The following is a 21,042-nucleotide window of genomic DNA, read 5'->3' on the forward strand; positions in this document are numbered from 1 at the left end:
CCGAGAACTAGAAAGGCGAGGCTTCACCACCCATGTATCCCTCCGCCTTTCAACCAGCCCCACATGTGATTATCGGCCAGGCTGGCACAATTAACTAATTCACTACCCCTCCTTTCTACTGTAAAAAACAAACTCATTTGTGTCTCAATGCCATAAATAATGTGTGTATAAGACTGTTCACTGTAGAATTCCAAAGCTTTTGATTTAAGTTGGATCATATTAAATGGTGGCAGTTTTTGGCCTCTGATGAGGTTGAGGTATGTACAAGTAGCACTGATTCTAAAAGCACTTTTGAGGAGCCCCTTCAGTTTTCAGACTCCTTAGTAGGACCTTCAGGCCTAGTCTATTTCTAATCTTTCCAGCCTCGTTTCTTAGGTATACTTTTTCAGCATAGCTCCCTAGATCATGTGGTTTCTTGTCTGTCTTTGCTCATCTGTTTCTTCTCTGCCTAAACTTCCCTTCCACCGTATCACTTTATCTTTATGCCTCAGTTCAAACACTCTTCCAAGAAGTCACCCCAAGACTGGATGAAGGATCCTGACCTCTGTGCTCTTGGTACATCCAGAGAGCACCTTTATTAATCATTGTACCTATCACAGTTTATGATAATGAACTGCTTGTATTTGCCTTTCATCTACAGAGTGACAGGTAGGAAATCCTGTCTCCATAATCTTGTAATCCAATGTGCGTAGCTGAACTTGGAGATTGATGAATTTAACTATAACTCTTTAAGTGTGAGCAGCACTTGCATATATTCTCTCCAATGCCCCAGAGAGGGTTATTCTCTAGTTACTGAAAAGCATTTGATGATGTCTCTTCTGAAGTCTTTACTAGATGATGAAGGAAGTCATGGGGACTGTTAAGAGGCTTATATGAGTTAGTCACTAGGTGAATGCCTATTCCAGAAAAAGAATACTTTCCAATATAGCAGGAAGGCTAAAATACTATTATATGATACATGGAGAACTGGGGGTGCTGGGGTAAAAACTAGTAGATGGAGTTCTTCCCAGATGACCAGTACTCTGCATTATTTGGATGAAGAGATAGGAAGTGGACCGGTCAGATTTTCAGGTGACACAATTATGGAAAGCCTATGGAAAACTAGCAGAATCAGAAAGACCCTGACTAGGATGCTTGAGCTTGGTGGCAGTAAGAAGTGTGGTGACCAGAAGAATACTTGTCTGTACACATAGGGTGAGGATTACTGAGATGAGAAAGCTTTCATTAATAGAGACATCTTCACTGAGGCAGTGAGAGCCTGAGTCACTCTCTTCGATTAAGCTGAATCATTTCCAACCTGGACTATTCGGGTCTGGGCCTGGTGTGTTTGCAGGGAGATGGGCACACTGAAGGAGCAAGTCCAAAGGGGTTACCAGGCAGGTTAAAATGCTGTGTTGTAAGTGCCGAACTGGGAATGGTAGCCAGTAGAAGAGGAGAGATGCAGGCAAACATGATATAGCTGCTTTTAAACACCTGAAATCCTGTCTCACAGAGAAACTAAAACCAAACCCATCCTAGTTGAGGTGATTCCAAGTCATAGTGACGTCATAGGACAGAACAGAACTGCCCCATTGGGTTTCCAAGGCTGTAAATCTTGACCGAAGCAGACTGCCACACCTTTCTCCCTCACAGTAGCTGGTGGCTTTGTGTTGCTGACTTGTGATTATCAGCTAAGTACTTAACCACTGCACCACCAGGGCTCCTTCACAGACATTGTTTTGTTCTGTTTTTTGTTGAATGGCCACAAGGAGTAGTATATAGATCTAGTGGTTGGTTCTTAAAAGAAACATTTCATTTATGAAGAGCTTTCCAGCAGGTGTGCAAAGGTGGAATGGGTGGTCAGTTACTTGGTGAGGAACATGAGGCTTACAAGCAAACGCGGGGCCATGTTTGGTGGGGTACCGTTGGAGGGCTTTCTCACACCACTTGGACGGAAGGTTGAACATACTATGAGGCAATTTAAACTCAACAACTTATGTTAGGCCAGGTTGACTAGAGAAACAAATTCATTGAAACTCGGTCAGAACTTTGGAAGAACTTTGGGAGGACCCTGGGAGACTTTACATGGACTCTGCGAGCAGCTTCCAGGCAGGCTTCATGTTTGGGAGGAGTCCTATGGGTGCCCGTGTAAACCTGAAACTCCTTCGAGTGCTCATAAAACTCACTTGGATCATGAAAAAAAAAAAAATTAATTGAAACTCTCAAATATATGTGAGAGCTTTATATCAAGAAATAATAATAATTATTATTTTTTTTCTTTTTTAACATTTTATTAGGGGCTCATACAACTGTTATCCCAATCCATACACACATCAACTGTGTAAAGCGCATTTGTACATCGTTTCTCAAAACATTTTCTCTCGAAATAATTATTTTTAAACGTAATTATATGTATATGCATCCCTGCCCAGTCTAGATTAAGTCCCTCTTCAGACTCAAGAAATCACTTACAGTGATGCAGGATGCAGGATTATCACAGGCCGGTGGGTGCAGAGTATAGATGCAATGGCGGTGGAAGCATCACAGGGCTCTCACAGGTCCCAGGGTGCCTGGTCAGCAAGAAGGTGAAGGCAGAGGAGTGTGAGGGGTGGGGTTCCCAGGACCTTTCTTATGATGCCATGCCCACAAGGAGTTGCCATCAGGCTGTGACCTAATTAACAGGCTAAACTCCACCAGTGCACTCTTAGGAATCCACAAGTTGACATGAAAGTAGGTCACTACCGTACCGTCTAAGCTCTTTCTTCCATTTGTTCCTTTTTTCCTTCAGTCGTTTTATTAGGGGCTCACACAACTCTTATCACACTCCATACACACACATCAACTGTGTAAAGCACATTTGTACATTCATTGCCCTCATCATTCTCAAAACATTTCCTCTCCACTAATGCTCCCGGCATTAAGTCCTCGTTCCTTTTTATTTCATGGATACACATTTTATTTTCAGAATGGAATTCATAAATCACCAATGCATTTGTGATACGTGCATTAGATTTCGTTTGTATGCTTTCTGACTTGAATTATTTTTTAACTGTCATATTGTTTCTTTCAACAGATGGTCGACCTCAATGGGAGGTAGAAGGGAAAATAATCAGGGAAAAATGCCAAGGGGTGAGAAATTTACTTTCTTTAAGCAGTTTTATAAGGAAATTGAACAATTTTGTCTTATGCTACAGATAAAAGAGTCTCTCTATTGAGTAATAATAGAAAAGTAAATTAGAATTTTTAGAAGCTTAGAAGTACATTCCTATTATTCAAAGTAAAGCTTAGGAAAAATAAACAGTTGGTCTGTCTTCCCCTTTTTTGTGTGTATAGGAAAATTAGAAATGAAAGATTATCAGTAGGTTCTTATTGGAGTTAGTTATTTCTCAGAATACAATTAACAATTATTTTCAGCAAAGAACATATATAGTGGCAAAAGACAAGAGGAGGACAAACCTCCAGGGGTGTGTGTTTTTAACTTCCTAACTCTTCAGCTGCTGTAGTAAAGCCTTCCCGAAATCCACACTGAGACGCTGCACTCCGTTCATCCTGGTTGAAATGGAGACAGTTTTCCCTAGAGGAGAGAATACCATTTTCCACACTGTTCTCCAAAAACTTGGAGAGATTAGGTTAAGGATTGCATTTGTTTGGAACTAAAAGTGTTCACCATATAAAACTTTTTAGGTGGACACAGATTTTGTGTATTTAGAACACCTTGAATATAAAATTTAAGGTAAGCTCTAAACTGTATGGAAGGCTAACAACAACATGAGAAGAAAATGTTCTGAAATTGATTGTGGTGGTGGTTATCCAACTCTTCATAATATGATTGAACTAGTCTAATATGCTAAGTGTATATGCCAATAAAACTACATAGAAAAAATGTGAAACTATTTAACCTGGGAAATGTTAAACATGGTAAAAACCAGAGTTGATTTCCAGTTGGGCAGCATCTAATACTCATTAAAGTATCTCATTTCTCAGACTGATTTTATTTCTGCTACAGGCAGATAAAATTAGGCAGATAAAAAGAGTTTCTTCTTTTTTAATGATTCATTTGAAGGACCCTTTAAGTCTTGTGCCAAGACTGAAGTAGCCATGTGTAGATCTCCACAGGAGTTTCATGAGCAGCCGATGTGCCTTGAAGCTCAAACTCATGAATTATGTTGCGTTTAGCAGGTGCATTTCATTTTTAGTTCGGCGTGTAACTCAATCTTCTTTTCCATTCTCCTTAGGCTCACATTGTCCTTGAAGTTCCTCCATATCATAACCCAACAGTTACAGCTGCAGTGCAGGTGCACTTTTATCTTTGCAATGGCAAGAGGAAAAAAAGCCAGTCTCAACGCTTTACTTACACACCAGGTACAAGTGTTGTTGTGATGGTTTCTTCTGGAACTTTTTTTCATAATAAATAAAAAGTTGCTTGATAAGGCCTATATCAGAATGTCTAAAACAGGGAGCTGATAAGCGAGAATTCCTACATAAAATCTGTGACATTGATGTGAACTTTAAATTTTAGATGTGATAGCAGTTTTATAGTCTAGGAAATTTTAAAACATAATAGATTTGAAGTCTTTTTCTTTAAGGAGCTACCAGAAATCACCAGCACTACCAAAAGGTATGTGTTTATGAATACACGTGGTCTCCTGGGTTTTGAACTCCCCTGTGCCTTAGCACTGTAGGAAAGTAACTTGCTTGCCTACCTCACAGTATCTCTCATCAACCAAATCCAATCAGATGAAGTCTTCGTAGGTTTTCAGTTGGCAAGGAGCAACTGGACCTTCCTCTGGGCTGGAGGAGATAAAAAGTTGATGCCAAAGATCTTGGTTTTATAGATTTTCTACCTCATCAAAGGAGGCTTCCACACTTTGCAGCAGTTTAAAGTGATGTAATTTTCCAATTATTGATTATGATATAAATATTATAAGCAATAATTCATGCTGATGACTATATAGCCTTAACCTGCTGCTATGTAATCATTTCGGACTCATATAGGAACCATATAGGACAGTAAAACTGCTCCTTAGACTTTGCAAGGCTAGGAAGCTTTATAGAAGCAGGCTGCCTCGTCTTTATCCCAAGTGGTTGGTGAGCTCAAACCACCAACCTTTTATTTAGCAGCCTAATGCATAACTAACCGTATCATTGGGGTGCCTTGGTTATATGCTTCCAAATTAAACTTAATGCCATCAAGCCGATTCTAATTCACAGTGACCCTATAGAACAGGGTAGCATTGCCCAGGTGAGATTCCAAGACTGTAACTCTTCATAATTAAAGAGCCTCAGCAACTGATGATGTTGAACTGCTGATCTTTCAGTTAGTAGCCCAATGTGTAACCACTACACCATCCAAGACTAGAACAACCAGTTATTATAGAGACCCTCTGTAGTAGTTACCAAGCCGTAGGATTTTTAATTTTTTATATTGAGCTTTACTCTTCAAAACTTACTCTTGCAGAAAACTCTTAAATGGCTTGTAGTCAAGAAGCAGCACTGAAGTGCTGGTCAATCCTGATACATGTTCAAAGTCCATATGACAAGTCTCATCGTCCTCACTCGGAGGGCATTCTGGGCTCTGCTTCCTCTAAGACCGATTGGTTTGTCCTTCTGGCAATCCATGGTACTTTACAGTATTCTTTGCCAACAAATAAAGTATATCAGCTTTTCTTCAGTAATAATTAGTACTTACATAACATAGGCTATGTTCTTAGTACTGGTGTAAGTTCATTATAAAGTAATTTTACCTTCATAATCGTCTCTGAAGTACATTATGTTACTGTTCTGTTTTACAGATGAAGAAACATAGTGGCTGTGTAAGAACATGCTCAAGATCTTGAAGCATTTACAATTCTAGAGCCAAAATTCACATGCAAACAGCTCGGCCCCAGAATCTGAGCTTATAACTGTTATGCCAGAGTGCATCTCAGATTTGTTTATGTAGTAAACATACGGAACATTTTTTGTGCGCTTATAAATGCACATATGACGATGCATTTGTTTTCCTGTAATTCCACATGGGACTGTTTTACAAATAAATGAACTCAGGGGACAAAACTAATATTAATGTGGCAGAGGAGAGATTGAATCCAGACAATCCAGTATAGATAATATGAACACATCAGCATATCCAAAGGCTGGTGGCTGTTGGGACCTTGAGAATTAAAAGAGGTGGAAGAAATGAACTTTAACAAGGAGGTGGCATATTAGATTTATCTTCCAAAAAGAATTTTCTCCAATTCGTTCCCACCTCTTTGTAAAATGTCAATGATCAGCTGAGTCCTTTCTCAAATTAATAACTATGGAGAATGAATTTCTAGGGCTAGAGTAAAGTCATGGAGATCATTTAGCATGCTTGCACCATTGTCTGAGGTGAGATGATAGGCATTTGAACCAGTGTGGTGGCAGTGGAGAAATGTATTTGGCTTTCAAGGCCATTTAGATAAAGTCTGTAGAGCTAAGTCATGGGTTGGCTGTGGGGGTGGTTATGTGAGAGGGAGGGTGGAGTAAAGGATGCCCTGTCTGGGGCTTGTGTAACTAGACTGGTGGTGGTGCAGTGAGAGCTCAGGAAATGTCTTTCGTGTTCAGTGGACTGGCATCTGTGGGTTGCAAACATCCAGCTTACAGAGTGCTTCAAAACGGTTTCTGTCATGGCCAACAAAGTCAACCAAGAACAGACCTGAATTTTTACAATTGATTTGTGATCAGAACTGGAATGGGGCATTTTACTGTTGAAAGCCCTGGCCTGGGTGACTCAGGAGAGCTGTACTAAGACCTTTCTGGAAGATGATATATGAGATTAAATTATTGTTAGGACTGTGGAGAGCCACACACATTCAGAGCAACATAATTGTGTGCCCTCACTGAGCCAGGGCAATATGGTTTCAAAACCCTTCTTTAATGTTACATAATTTGCCCTCACTTTGAAGCAATTGAACCAGTCAGAAGAAGGATAATTTCTTCATCACACTCCTGTACACTTATTGTGTGTGCAGCTTTTAAATCACTGAGAAAGTGCCAAACTTTTTCTTGCACTAAAACAAAACTACGAACTATATGCACCTGTTCTCACTGACCTACAAATTCTTAAAAGACATGTTTAGGAAAGGCCCTCTTTTGTAACCTAGGACTGCCTGTACTAGTCTATAAAGTAGGATGATGATAAATCCCTACATCATAAAGTTGGTCTTGAAGTGAATTGGGATCTTTCAGTTGCAAATGACAGAAACCCAACTCAAACCCCAGTCTTTCTATGGGGAAAGGAGGTGGACTGCTATGACTGGTCCACCTGAAGGGGCCCGCTGACCCACGGTACAGTAATTGAGCCATGTGATTGACATGTCCATTAAAGTGAGGAAGCCTAGGGAAAGGAAATTCTCTAAAGGGAGGGGTGGGGCTGGCAGGGATGGGTATCCACAATTAAATTTGATAATGCATATAAAGTGCCCAATACAGAGCCTTCCCCAGAATAATGCTTAATGTACATTAGCCTCTATTATTACCTGCTCCACCCTTGGGGCCCCTAAAACAAACAAAAAACCCTGTTCCTAAGGGATGCCCTTCTTCTGAAGCAGAGCTGAAACTGAGTGTCTGCATCCGGAGTGATGGCCCATTTGCTGCCACATCCTGTCAAGATGTTTGAAATTTGTTTTGACTGATCATTGTGTCCCAGCATCCTCCCAGTGACTTGCCAATGGTGTGCACATAATAAACATATTTCATTGCATGCTTTCAGAACTCCATGAGCAATTTCATGACCAAAATAAGTATGTATTGTGTTTTAGAGGGGTATTCCCTTTTGTGGTACGTGCTCTTGTGTATAGAAATAAATGTATTGACCATAATAGTTCCTGTAGCTAGGTTTCTTGTAAACAGTATAAGGATTGAATGAGATGATAGCATTGACTTTTTTTCCAGTACTACTTTTGATTCTCTCCACTACTCCCACTGTCAGGTGGAAAACATAGAAGCCCTATAAACGTCAGATTTGTGATTTCTTACATAAATCTGCAAACCTGCAAAACCAAATGACTGATAAAAGTTCAGTGTTTCTAATGGCAGTAAATCTTTACAGAAGCCAATAGCCACACCTTTATCCTGTGACACACTATTGAGGTTTGAACCATTGAGCTTTTTGGTTAGCAGCTGAGTGTTTTAATTGCGGCACCATAAAGGCTTCTTTTCTAATGGCTTAAAAAAAAAAATACGTTAACCTCTATATAATTTTGATTCCTACTCATAGCAACTCTATATATAGGGCAGAGGGAAACTACTATACAGGGTTTCTGAGGCTGTAAATCTTTAAGGAAGCGGACTGCTCTACCTTTCTTCTGCAGAGAGGCTGGTAGGTTCAAACCATTGGCCTTTCGGTGGACAGCTCAGTGCTTAACACAGTGTGCCACCAAGGGGCCTTGATTAATGTGCATGGTGAAAAAAACCTCAAAAGACACAAAAAGCAAACAGTAAAACTCCCTTCTCTGTACCTTAGCCAACTACTTTCCCTTTCCAGATGCAAACTCAGCAGTTTCTTTCTTTTTAAAATAATTTTATTGGGGACTCATGCAGCTCTCATCACAATCCATACATCCATCCATTATGTTAAGCACATTTGTACATTTGTTGCCATCATCATTCTCAAAACGTTTGCTTTCTAATTGAGCCCTTGGTATCAGCTCCTCATTTCCTCCCTCCCTCCCTGCCCCTTCCACATCATGAACCTTTGATAATTTATAAATTATTATTTTTTCATGTCTTACACTGTCTGACGTCTCCCTTCATCCACTTTGCTGTTGTCCGCTCCCCAGGGAGGAGGTTATATGTAGATTCTTGTAATCGGCTGTCCCTTTCCACCCCACCCTCCCAGTATCACCAATAAGTCATGTATTATACATATTATTTCTGCAACTTGTTTTTTGTCACTTAGCAACGTATCTTAGAGATCTTTTCTTATCATTTCAAAAAGCTCTATGCAGTGTTGTTGTTACTGATTTAAACTTGAATACCTTAAGAGCTAGAACCACTCTCTCGTCATGCTGGAACTGTGGGTTAGGTGTTGGGCTGCTAACCAGAAGGTCTACAGTTCAAATTCACCATCCCCTCCAAAGGAGAATGATGAGGCTGCCGCCTTCCCAAAGGTATATAGTCTTAGAAACCCTAAGGAGTACCACTGTGATTTGGAATAAACTTGGTAGCCATGGGTTTTGAGTCTTCCCTAAGGGCATTTGAATCTTTAACTTTTGACTTGAATGCACACTAAAGTTTTGTAGCCTAGAATGAAGGTCTGTCATAATTATTTTCTGTTTTTTGAAATAACATTTTATTTAATCATTTGCTTTTCAGTTTTGATGAAACAAGAACACAGGGAAGAGATTGACTTGTCTTCAGTTCCATCTTTGCCTGTGCCTCATCCTGCCCAGGCCCAGAGGTCTTCCTCAGATCCAGGGCACCCACATGATAGTGTTCTGTCAGCACAGAGAAGCTTGGTTTGTCCTGTCCAGCAAGCATATGTATCAATGGTAACCTCCTCCCATCTGCCACAGTTGCAATGTAGGGATGAGAGTGCTGGTAAAGAACAGCATATGCTGCCTTCTCCAGTGGTACACCAGGCTTTTCAAGTCACACCTACACCTCCTGTGGGGTCTTCCTACCAGCCTATGCAAACTAATGTGTACAATGGACCAACTTGTCTTCCTCTTAATGCTGCCTCTCCTCAAGAATTTGATTCAATTTTGTTCCAGCAGGATGCAGCTGCTCCTAGTTTAATAAATCTTAGCTGTCAACCACTGTCATCCATACCATTTCATTCTTCAAATTCAGGCTCAACAGGACATCTCTTAGCACATACACCTCATTCTGTGCAGACCCCACCTCATCTGCAGTCGATGGGATATCATTGTTCAAATGTAGGACAAAGGTCTCTTTCTTCTCCGGTCCCTGACCAGGTCACAGGGCAGCCATCCCCTCAGTTACAGCCCATTACATATGGTTCTTCACATTCAGGGTCTCCTTCAACAGCTTCCCCTGCAGCCTCTCATCCCCTGGCCAGTTCACCACTTTCTGGCCCACCGTCTCCTCAGCTGCAGCCTATGCCTTACCAGTCTCCTAGCTCAGGAACTGCCTCATCACCGTCTTCAGCCACCAGGATGCATTCTGGACAGCACACAACTCAAGCACAAAGTACAGGCCAGGGAGGTCTTCCTGCACCTTCAACCTTAATATGTCACAGTTTGTGTGACACAACTTCATTTTCACCTGATGGGGCAACTGTGAGCATTAAACCTGAACCTGAAGATCGGGAGCCTAACTTTGCAACCATTGGCCTACAGGACATCACTCTAGATGATGGTAAGTTCATCTTTGTGTTCGTGAAACAATGAAATTCAATTGATCATGTGTTGTTTAGTGGCATGTGGCCTTTTAATAAGTTACTGCTATTTGAAGTCAATGTCAATTTATAACTTGGAGAATAAATTTGAAAAATCTTTGAAGTCTATTTTTTACTAATCGTCATTGCTAAGTAGGGCATCTTCTAAAAAATATAATGAAGTCTAGAGAATAGAATTCAAGGGTGTTAATTTCATAAATATTATAAAGTGCCTTCACTTGCAAAGCACAGAGATGATCGTGGCAGTAGTAGGAGTGCATTAAGATAAGAGTCTCTGCACTGTCGTTTCATACAAGTAATGAATCAGCTCTGCCTTGTGGCCCTTCTAGCTTGCTGAGTTGGGTAGCAGTGATGGTAGAAGAGGGGATTGGTTTGCTGCCGCTGCTGCTACACCTGTTGACGCAGGTATCCAAGGAGACTGTAAATGTATTAAGTTGGCATATAGACATCTGATCTATGATTTTTTGGAGACCAAACTGAAATAGCAGGCATCTCAATAATTGAAAATTCCCCAAGAATAAGGTCTTTAGGCAACACGTTAAGGCGTATTCTAGCTTTCTCATTGATATGACGTGAAATTTTATTTAAATAGGAGTCCAGTGACAGCTACCTTAACTGTTTTCCAAAGTGAGAATTCTAAAGATCTGAAACAGTTGTCTAGAGAAACAAAACCAGTGACACTGTATACATATAAGAAGTAATTTTATGTCAAGAAAACAAACATCCCAGTCAAGTGTAACTCAAGTCCATGGGTTTGATGCTAACCAGAGCCCTCTTTAGACTCATGCAGCCAAAGTCTGATGACGCAGGAAGGTGAGATGCAGGGAGATCACAGGCCAGCGGGTACAGAATGAATCCAAGATTTATGGGAACATGATGGGGTGCCAACAGCTCTGAAGTTGGCTCCCAGGGTCGGTGGTCCACATGGGTCACCCCTAGAGGCAGGCAAAGTCCCAGTAAGGATGAAAGTGATGGGCAAGAGAGAATAGAGAACTTCCCATTGTCTCTTAATAAAAGACCACGCCCCAAAGAGCCATCATCAGGCTGTTAACCTGATTTGGTAGGTTGAAGTCCACCCCTGCACGTACACATAGTTGCAAGTTGATATAAAATCTGCCACAATGGGGTATAGGATTTTAGTACTTTCTCTGATGCTGTACTAATCTTATGCACGAAAATAATTATAGATTACCCATCTCTTTACAGAGCTAAAGAGGCTGAATCCACTATTTAATTGCAAAGCTGGTATTAAATTCCTAATCCCAGATGGGGTGAGGAGAGCAGCCCCTCTCCCAGGACTTTGCAGTCAGAACACAAACGGGTCTCAGTTACTGTGGCCAAGATGTGAAAGGGGGACATTTAGAATATCAGCAAAGAAATGTGATTGGTTTCCCAAAAAGGTTTGAGGCATCCTTGGGAAACGTTACATTTCAGTAGCAAAGTTTTAGAGGGTGGGTGTGTTTTTTCAGTAAATGAAGATCAGAGGGCAAATCAAACAGCATAGCAGTGACATAGAAATGGGTGTGGATTGTGTGATGATTGGCAGCTGGAGGGTGAGTTAGGTGTCCTATAGGGTGGCTTTCAAAGCCATGTGGTAATGGGATAGGTTATTTGTGTGGACACAGAAGGTATATGTATGTGTGAACTGAAAGAACATTGGCAGTGTGTACGTACAGTGCTTTCCTGTTCGTGATCTACTGTAAAATCTCCTCCAATCTTCTCTCTTTGGTGGGTGGAAGCTTAGAAAGTTGGTCTTCACTGTCAGGCCTAAGACTAAGAATCCGATCTTCTCAATCCTCTTTTTGTTGCAGACTACAGTTGCCTCTTAGCAGCAGCAGGCCGTGGATTCTTAGAGAATAATGGCACACCATGTGTGTGCAGAATCTCATTGCATGAACGCCTATGCACAATTGCAATCTGATCTGTTACACTTGCATTGGCCCTGGTAGTAAGCATTTTGCTGTTTTCATTATGCACATCTTTCAGAGAACCAGGAGGTAGAGAGGAGACTACCACTATTCTACAAAACAGATTTGGAACATATGTTTTTTGACTGTGTCCTCCTCATTCTTTAGTCTCTAGGTAGCACAGACAGTTTGTTCTGGACTACAAACCAAAAGGTTGGCAGTTTTAATCTACCACTGACATTTCTGAAGAAAGGTCATAGAGCCTGCCCAAACTGATTAGTAACACTTAAAATAAACCTTGCAGTTCAATTTTACTTGGACTTTTCTATGTATCTTGAAGTGCAAAGTAATTGTCACTTTATAACCACAAAACACAAATTTTAAAAAAATTTGTACTTGTTAAATATACCCACCACCTATTATCTAATAGTTGTTGCTAACGTTATTTCTGTTTTATATTTATTTACTACCTTTAACCACATTAAAGTTAAGAACAAAATAGGCTTTTTATTTTTGAAGTTTTTAAGATAGAGCCAGGAATCATTCCAATATGCTTTTAGTAGTGTGAACATTAAAGTGTTAACTTTTTATTCTAACTCAGTGACATTTAATACAGAAGGTACTAGTGAACTTCAGCTCTGACATTCCAGCTCAAGCTGGAAATAAACTAATACACTCCCTCGTTTTATGGGTCAACAGGCTGGGTTCTGCAGAGCCTCAGTATTCATCCAGAGTCGTCACACATGCTGTTAATGGCAATGTCTAGACCGAAGCCCCAAACTCCTGGCTCCTATTTCAGGGCACTCAGTTGTAGTTTCCCCAGGATCCTCATTTATGTCTCTTACCAGTTTATGGGGTTAGCAAGCAGAACAGACAAAAGAAAATGCTGTTTTTACTAGAGAGCCTTGGTTTGTGAGGGGGCCAGGACTGTTTTAAAAATGATAAATTCTCAAGATTTCTTTATGCTGGCGACCCCTTTGTTGTCTCTGGTGATATTGTATTCCTGTGTGTACTTCCTCTCCAGCTGCTTTGGAACTTCTCAGGACCTGTTGAGTTCCAGGTGTCCTTGTTTCATGTGGGCTCGCGTACTGCAGGAATCATGAAGAAAAAAATTGCATGTTTCTATAATAGCCCTACACATGTGTGAAACATTGACCTCCAGTCTCATAGACTCTCCAGCAACTTCACTCTTCCCTCCCTTGTCATTGAGGTAGCTCCTCCTCTGCTTGAAGTCTGGTGTTTTAATTTCCCCTTGCTAGTGTAGTGTCTAGAAGGGAACCCGCTCCACCATCCCCTTCCTTGGCCAGAATTCCCTGAGGTTTTATAGTGAATCACAGGTAATACTAAGTCACGTTCCCCTGGGAGTTTTTTTGGGTTTTTCTTACCACTTTATTGTGGTTTGGGTGAAAGTGTGTCACAGAATAAATAGCTTCTATTTGAAGTGTATACGACTTGAATTTGTGACTAGCTGCAGTCCCCTCTGTGACTCCCTTGTATGTTGGCTTTTGTTTCACACTACAGACTAAACTGTGCAGCTTGCCCTCACTCCATTTCCCCCGAGGTGGTTGTGGTCCCGCCTGTCAGCCTTCCCTCTAAAAGACCCCAGAACAGTTCTCTGCCTGTCCTCGTATGGCTCTCTCCTCAGAGGGGCTCCTTTGGGTAAGAAGCACAGCAGAGCACCCCCTTTGACTTGAGTCAGGGTCTATTTTCAAGCAGTCATCTTAGGAGGCTGTGCCGGGAACTTCTCTGTATTGTTCAAAGCCACGGTGCTGCTTCCCTTCCAGTGCCTCCACCCCTGTCTCATTGCCTCTGCCTGAAGTGTGTTCACTACTTTCAAATCACTAATGTAATGTGTAAGCTTTTTTCTTTTCTTTTTTAGTGTCAGCTCTGATAATATGTGCGTTATGGTGTATATGATGGCTTTTAATTGTTTTGGTCACATGGTATACATTAAAACAGTGGATTTTATGACAGCAACATGGAAATTGTCAGCACTTGTACTTTAAAGATTATAATATTGTGGAATTAGACTGTCTTAGACCTTTCAGGACTGTCGACTTAATTTGTGATTGAACTAACTGAACCCTGTTAGAACTCATCACGGGAGCACCTCCCACTTGTCCTCCTTTGTTTGCAAGCTACCAGCTGCGCAGCTGCAGCTTTTCAGCCGAGAAGAGGCTGCATGTTAAATATAGCCTGACCTGCTGCTGCCTGAAAACTGACACTGACACTTGCAGGCTGATCCTGAATGTAGGGCATTGGCTAATTCTGCAGTAAATGGCATCTAGACGTGACCTCAGCTGCTGCATGTAGGTGACAGAAGAACTTGCTTCCAAGTAGACAGTTTTTGACAGCAAGGAAGTGAGAAACACAGGTTCTGGATTAGTGGTGGGGGCAGGGCTGTGTGTCCAAGGACTGGCATGGAAGAATAGAGGTAAATGTTATTGTCTGTGTCCTAGTGCATGTGTCAGGTAATGGTTTCACTGGTATTTATTATTATAACTAAATAAAACAAAGTCATATAGAGTCAGTGATTAGAGTGTATCCATCCTGAATGAGATAATTATCCACATACAGGCATTGAGGCAGGTGAAGGTGGAGAATGTTGAACTATCTCTTTCAACACCTGTTACCTGGAACTCTCTGGAGAAGCATGCATGTCCCACTCAGCCTCAGTCATATTTGTTATGATATTAATAAAACATTATGAATCATTCCAGAGGCAGCAAGTCCCCTAAACTGACGCCATGACGGCTTTGAGGAAAGAGCCCTGGTGGTACAGTGGTGAAGTGCTCAACTGCTCACTAACCTTCAGCAGTTCAGAGCTCCTAGCTCTTCCACAGGACAAGGGGGCAGTCACATCCGCAGAGGTGACAGCCCTGGAAACACTGTGGGAGGTTCCTGTCCCGCTTTCCCTGTGTGTCTGCCAACTGCACCCCCATCCTGGGTAGTTTTGTAGGCAAGCCATGCTAATTTTTTCCCTAACAGCAAAATGTTTTCAAAAATAGGCATAGTGTACTTGGGAAATACCTTGTCCAGGAAGTGGGGCACAGTTGGCAAAAAACGTAGAGTGTGTTATTTGCCCAAACATCTGGGGCTCCATAACTCACTGCCATCACGTCTATTCTGACACATAGCAACCCCATAGGACAGGGAAGAACTGTGGGTTTCCAAGACTGTAACTGTTTATGGGAGTAGAAAGCCCTTTCTCTGAGGAACCACGTTGATAGTTTCCAACTGCTACCTTTCAGATTGCAGCCCAGTGCATAACCTCTGTGCCACCAGGGTTTCCTGGTGCTCTACATAAGATAGCTATACATCAGAATGGACTCCACAGTAGTGGGTTTGGTTTTGGGGACTTAGGCTTTAGGGAGTGGTTCATGTGATAGGGACTCAGGACCTTAGCCATGACCATCCTTGACGTCCAGTAAAAGAAGTGGATTTCAGGGAGCCAATAGAGTGGTCTGCGGGCCGGCCCCAATCCCAATTATGAGACCCCACCCCTCCCCACCCCCAAAAGAATGTACTTCAGGACAGCACTGAAGCTACAGTTCAGGGAGAAGAACACATCTGGTCAGAGCACACAGCAAATAAAAGGGAAGGAGAGAGAATAGAACTCATCCTGGCCCACCAATCCCCAAGGACAATATTCCTGCTCAGAGCACCCAGTGCACAGTGAGGACCAACCATAGGGCTGGCCCCACCATGAGACACAATGTCCCTCACTGACCCATAGCACTGTGGGGTAAAACACTGGAGACACGCTGGGAATTGTGCCTGATCTGACCCCACCACACTGGGGCGAAACACTAAGGGAATGCAACAGAGCAGCAAGGGGAACAAAGCAGTGAAATACCAAAAATAGACTTTGGGGCCAAGACATGGCGCCCCACCAGACGTGACTGTAAATCACTCATAAAGGTCAACAAACAAACTGCTTATAGGTTTTTCTTTTTATTGCCATTTGTTTTTTTGTTTTTTTGTTTTTTTGGTTGTTGCTGTTTCAGTTTGTTTTGTCTTTTGTTGTTTTCTTTTGCTCTATCTTGGTTTTGTGCTTATTATTGTCTCTGCATGACTATCTAGATAAGATAGGTGGGATAAACAATCCAGAGGAGAAAATAATGGGACCAATGGTTCCAGGGGAACACGTGAGACGGGGAGGTGGAAGAAAGAATGGGGGTTTGTCAACCAACCCAGGGACAAGGGAACAACAAGTGATCTAAAATTGATGGTGAGGAGGGCATAGGATGCCTGGCGGGGCTTGATCAAGGGCAGTATAGCCCAGTGGAATTAACTGAAACTTGAATGAAGGCCAAACATGATAGTGGGACAAGAGGAAAGTAAAAGGAAATAGAGGAAAGAACTAGGAGGCTGAGAACTAGTTAGGGTTTGTTGTGCCAACCTGGCCAATAAACACATGTGGGATTAATGGAAGGGTACAGAGATAAATGGCTCAGTGAGCCTCACCTTTCTAGTTCTTGGGTCTCTTGCTCTCTCATGGTTGGACCAGGGTGCAGCTGCCTTAGCCAGTCCCTGCATCAGTTGGCAAGGCTCACATCCTCCAAGACATCCCTGAGGAAAAGCCACATGTACCTACCCTGATGCAACCTTGGGTGCTGGAGCAGCCATGTGGAGAGCCTGCCAGTGCTGAGATGCTTACAAGCTCACTGATTGGGCTTTCCTCCTGCAGTCGGTGTCATTGCGTCTGTTTTGTGAGATGGAGGACGACTTTGTTGATTGATGTCTGACATATGGGCTAATGTTGGACTTATGGACTTGGGCAGCACTGGGTCGGGATGCTTTCTTAATGTACACTTAACCCTTTATATAAAACTCTCTCTTTAAAAAAAACACAACTCTCACTTATACATATATGAGTTGCTATGGATTTGTTTCCCTAGTTTATCCAGACTAACACAGAGGCAAAGGACATTTATAGAGGTCTAAATACAGGCATGTACTTATGTAAATATATTTATATATAACAGTAGGGCAGTAGATTTATATACCTATATTTATATGTTAAGTATTAAAGTAGCAGACAGACATTCGACCTCAAGTACTCCTTCAACACAAGAACACTTTGTTCTAATAATCTGGCATTCACTTTCCCGACATGATTGCTGAAGACAAAGTGGGTACATAAGCAAATGTGAAGAAAGCTGATGGTGCCCAGCTAGCAAAAGATATGACGTCTGGGGTCTTAAAGGCATAAAGATAAACAAGTGGCCATCTAGCTGAGAAGCAACAAAACCCACATGGAAGAAGCACACCAACCTGTGTGATCATGAGGTGTCAATAGGATCAGTTATCAGGCATCAAAGACCCAGAACAAAAAACTATCAATGTGCATGAGGGGAAGCACAGAATGGAGATCCAAAGCCCATCTGTAGACACTTGGACATCCCCTGTCAGCAGGGTCACAAGGAAAAGAGGAGCCTGTCAGGGTGTAGTATAGCACCGATGAAACAACTTTCTTCTAGTTCTTTAGTGCTTCCTGGCCCCGACTATCATGATCCCAATTCTGCCTTGCAAATCCGACTAGACCAGAGCATGTACATGGGTAAGATAAGAGCTGGAAACACAGGGAATCCAGGACAGATAAACCTTTCAGGACCAATAATGAGAGTAACAATACCAGGAGGGGGAGGGGTAAGGTGGGGAGAGAAAGAGGGAACCGATCACAATGATCCACATATAACCTCCTCTCAGGGGGCAGGCAACAGAAATATGGCTGAAGGGGGACAGCAGTCAGTGTAAGACATGAAAACAATAATTTATTAATTATTAAGGGTTCAGGAGGGAGGGTGGGGAGGGAGGAAATGAGCTGATACCAAGGGCTCAAGTAGAAAGACAATGTTTTGAAAATGATGATGGAAACATATGTACAAATATGCTTGACACGATGTATGTATGGATTGTGGTAAGAGCTGTACGGAGCCCCCAATAAAATGATTTTTGAAAAAGAGAGAGAAGTGGATTTTCAGACCCAGGGAAGGAAGAACAAGCATTTGAGAAGACAGAAATGCACCTGTACTTAATGAATGTGGTGGTGGTTCTGTCATTTGAACAACACATTTTTAATCAATTTGACATTTAAAGTTAAAACATTCATTTAAACGAAACAGGTGCCGTTGAATTGATTTTGACTCATGGTGACCTTGTATGTGTGAGAGAGTAGATTATGTACTTCCAAAGGTGTTCATTGGCTGATTTTTCAGAAGTAGATCACCAGGCCTTTCTTCTAAGGCACCTAGGGATGATCTCCAACCTCCAACCTTTTGGTTAGCAACCAAACTTGTTAGACATTCGCACCACTCCAATTTATACATGAAAAATCCTAATAAGTTTATTAAAAGTCTTAAGGATCAGTTCACTTCAAAATATGTATTTGGAAATAATGGATTGTGCTTGCTGTTTCTTGATAATAAAACTTAAGGTTTTTGAGCATTGTGCAAGGCACTTTGCTGGAAATCATTAATTCTCCCCACCTGTGACCTGTGAATTATTTTTATAGGTGTGACTCAGAGAACTTAATTCCTTCCCAGTTTTACATGACTACAAAAACTTGGGCTTGCATTTGAATCCAGGGCTGTCTGAAAGTGAGACAATTGTCTCATATGGTTTAGTGATTTCTAAACTAGCTCTAATTGATTACCTCATGCAATCTCTGTCCTGTAATGCAATGAATATAGCAATTCTGATTGTTAACCATGTATAAGATAACAAAGCCTGTATTTATACATCTATTTTAAAATTGCTTGTCATTTTTGGAATTCCTCTGAAATATCTTATAGACAGGTACAAAAATATTTTCAATAAGAGGAATTATGTAATTTTATATTCAGGAATGAAACAAGCTTTTGTTATGGCAGTTTTCAAACTTTTTGAGATACCTTCATAATCTTAAAAAATATTGAGAATCCTAAAGAGTGTTGTTTGTGTGGGTTTTTGTAGTATTAAATTAAAATGGTGAGGAGGTAGGGGGGCCAGCCCCCATCGCCACTACTATCTATAAATTCAGTAATACTACTTCTGGGTTCAGTAATGCACAATTGTACGGTTGAGATATATAGGTATTATATTAAAGTCATCGAGAGCATGAGAGATATTACAATAATACAGTCAGACACATTACATGGTAGCATTGCTCACATCAGCACAGCTTGGTGGTCCATGTGAAGAGAGAACCCGGCTGCCAGAGCAGGAGCAGCTGTCTCCCTCGTGGGAGCAGCCGCCGTTGCCCACCTCCCTCGTGGGAGCAGCCTTCTCGTCCACCGCCCTCCCGAGAACCAGGGAGCCTCCTTAAGTATTGCTAACCACGCATCATATTACTTTAGGGGTCTGCATCACAGCATCATGCGTCACAGAGAGGGGCAGTACAATTCATCCTTGAGCAGGTTTGATCACTCTGGTGTCTCATACAATAAAACAGACAATTATTATCCTGGGAGGCATGCAAGCCCCCTGATAGCAGATAACAACCTACGTCATAGAGAGGGGTTGTAACACAGGCAATACAAACAATAGGAGGGGGATGACCTAGTCATCTTAGAGTGATCCCAGGCTTGCCTTTGGGCACTGCTTCAAGGGAACAATGTCAGAAGGGACTAGGCCCTATTTGGGGTGAGTCAGACTGTACAGTCTGGCCGCTCTAGATGGCTGATATTAAGAATAACCTCTGACCTACTTTCGCTGACCGCCTAATGTACAGTCATTCTCAAGACATATTTTTTGGGGAGACAGCTTGAGAGAAATCCTTCTGTTCCCCACAGGTTTTAAACCTTATCAGCTGGGAACCCAAGAGGCAAGCGAATTTTGGGAATGATGAGGGCAACAAATGTATAGATGTGCTCTACACAATTGATCTATGTATTGTGATGAATTTTATGAGCCCCAATAAATTGATAAAAAAAAAAACAACCTTATCACCATTTATTGTATTTGAAATTCAAACAGAAACCACCACCACCACTTCTCCAATGTTGCGCGCATGCTTAATTTGGCTTACAGTCCCAGCAATAGTCCATATGGGTATCTCCTTGATTTCTGTTTGATTCTGTGCTTGCTTGTTTGTTTTTTAACATTTTACTGTGTTGGATGCAAGTTTACAGAGCAAACCAATTTTCCATTCAACAATTCATACATATTTTGTTTCATGGCATTTATTGTGTATGTGCAGGGAGGAAGTGGAACAAATAATGTAACATCACTTATTCCGCTTCCTCCCTTTAAAGCTGAGACCCTAATTTTAAAATAAGAATACACAAATATGAAGGGAGATGTCGGACAGGGCAAGATATGACAAAATAACAATTTATAAACTATTAAGGGCTCATGAGGGAGGGGAGAGTGGGGAGGAAGGGGGAAAATGAGGACCTAATGCCGGGGGTTTAAGTGGAGAGGAAATGTTTTGAGAATGATGAGGGCAGTGAATGTACAAATGCTCTTTACACAATTGATGTGTGTATGGATTGTGATAAGAGTTGTATGAGCCCCTAATAAAATGATTTAAAAAAAAAGAATACACAAATACAGGTTTCCATTACCCATTCGAGCAATGAAGTCATCATATAAAACACCACTGTAAATTCATTAAGAATGAGAGTAGAAGAGGCAAAAAATCTTACTGTTATTATGAAAATAGTTTTGACCCTGCCCTCCCTCTTAAAGGTTGTCAGAAAACCCCACAGGTCCACCATTCATACTTCAAGAACCACCAATGTAGGCTTGTAGGCCATTACATTATTAGGATTTGAACAAATTAGTCATGGT

At 41.5% G+C, this 21,042-nt stretch overlaps 1 protein-coding gene across 1 annotated transcript in view; it reads left to right on the forward strand.

Annotated features, from left to right (window-relative positions):
* The window catches only part of NFATC3 (nuclear factor of activated T cells 3), a 78,699-nt gene that overhangs the window by 42,087 nt on the left and 15,570 nt on the right, over positions 1-21,042 (forward strand). The window contains exons 7-9 of the mRNA XM_004704824.2: positions 3,053-3,108; positions 4,215-4,341; positions 9,316-10,320. Of these exons, the coding sequence (XP_004704881.2) occupies positions 3,053-3,108; positions 4,215-4,341; positions 9,316-10,320 (1,188 nt within the window). The remainder of the gene's footprint in view (positions 1-3,052; positions 3,109-4,214; positions 4,342-9,315; positions 10,321-21,042) is intronic.

The sequence above is a fragment of the Echinops telfairi genome, unplaced genomic scaffold (genome assembly GCF_000313985.2).
Source record: "Echinops telfairi isolate 266 unplaced genomic scaffold, ASM31398v2 ScPeMD7_2291;HRSCAF=2852, whole genome shotgun sequence".
Taxonomy (NCBI): Eukaryota; Metazoa; Chordata; class Mammalia; order Afrosoricida; family Tenrecidae; genus Echinops; species Echinops telfairi.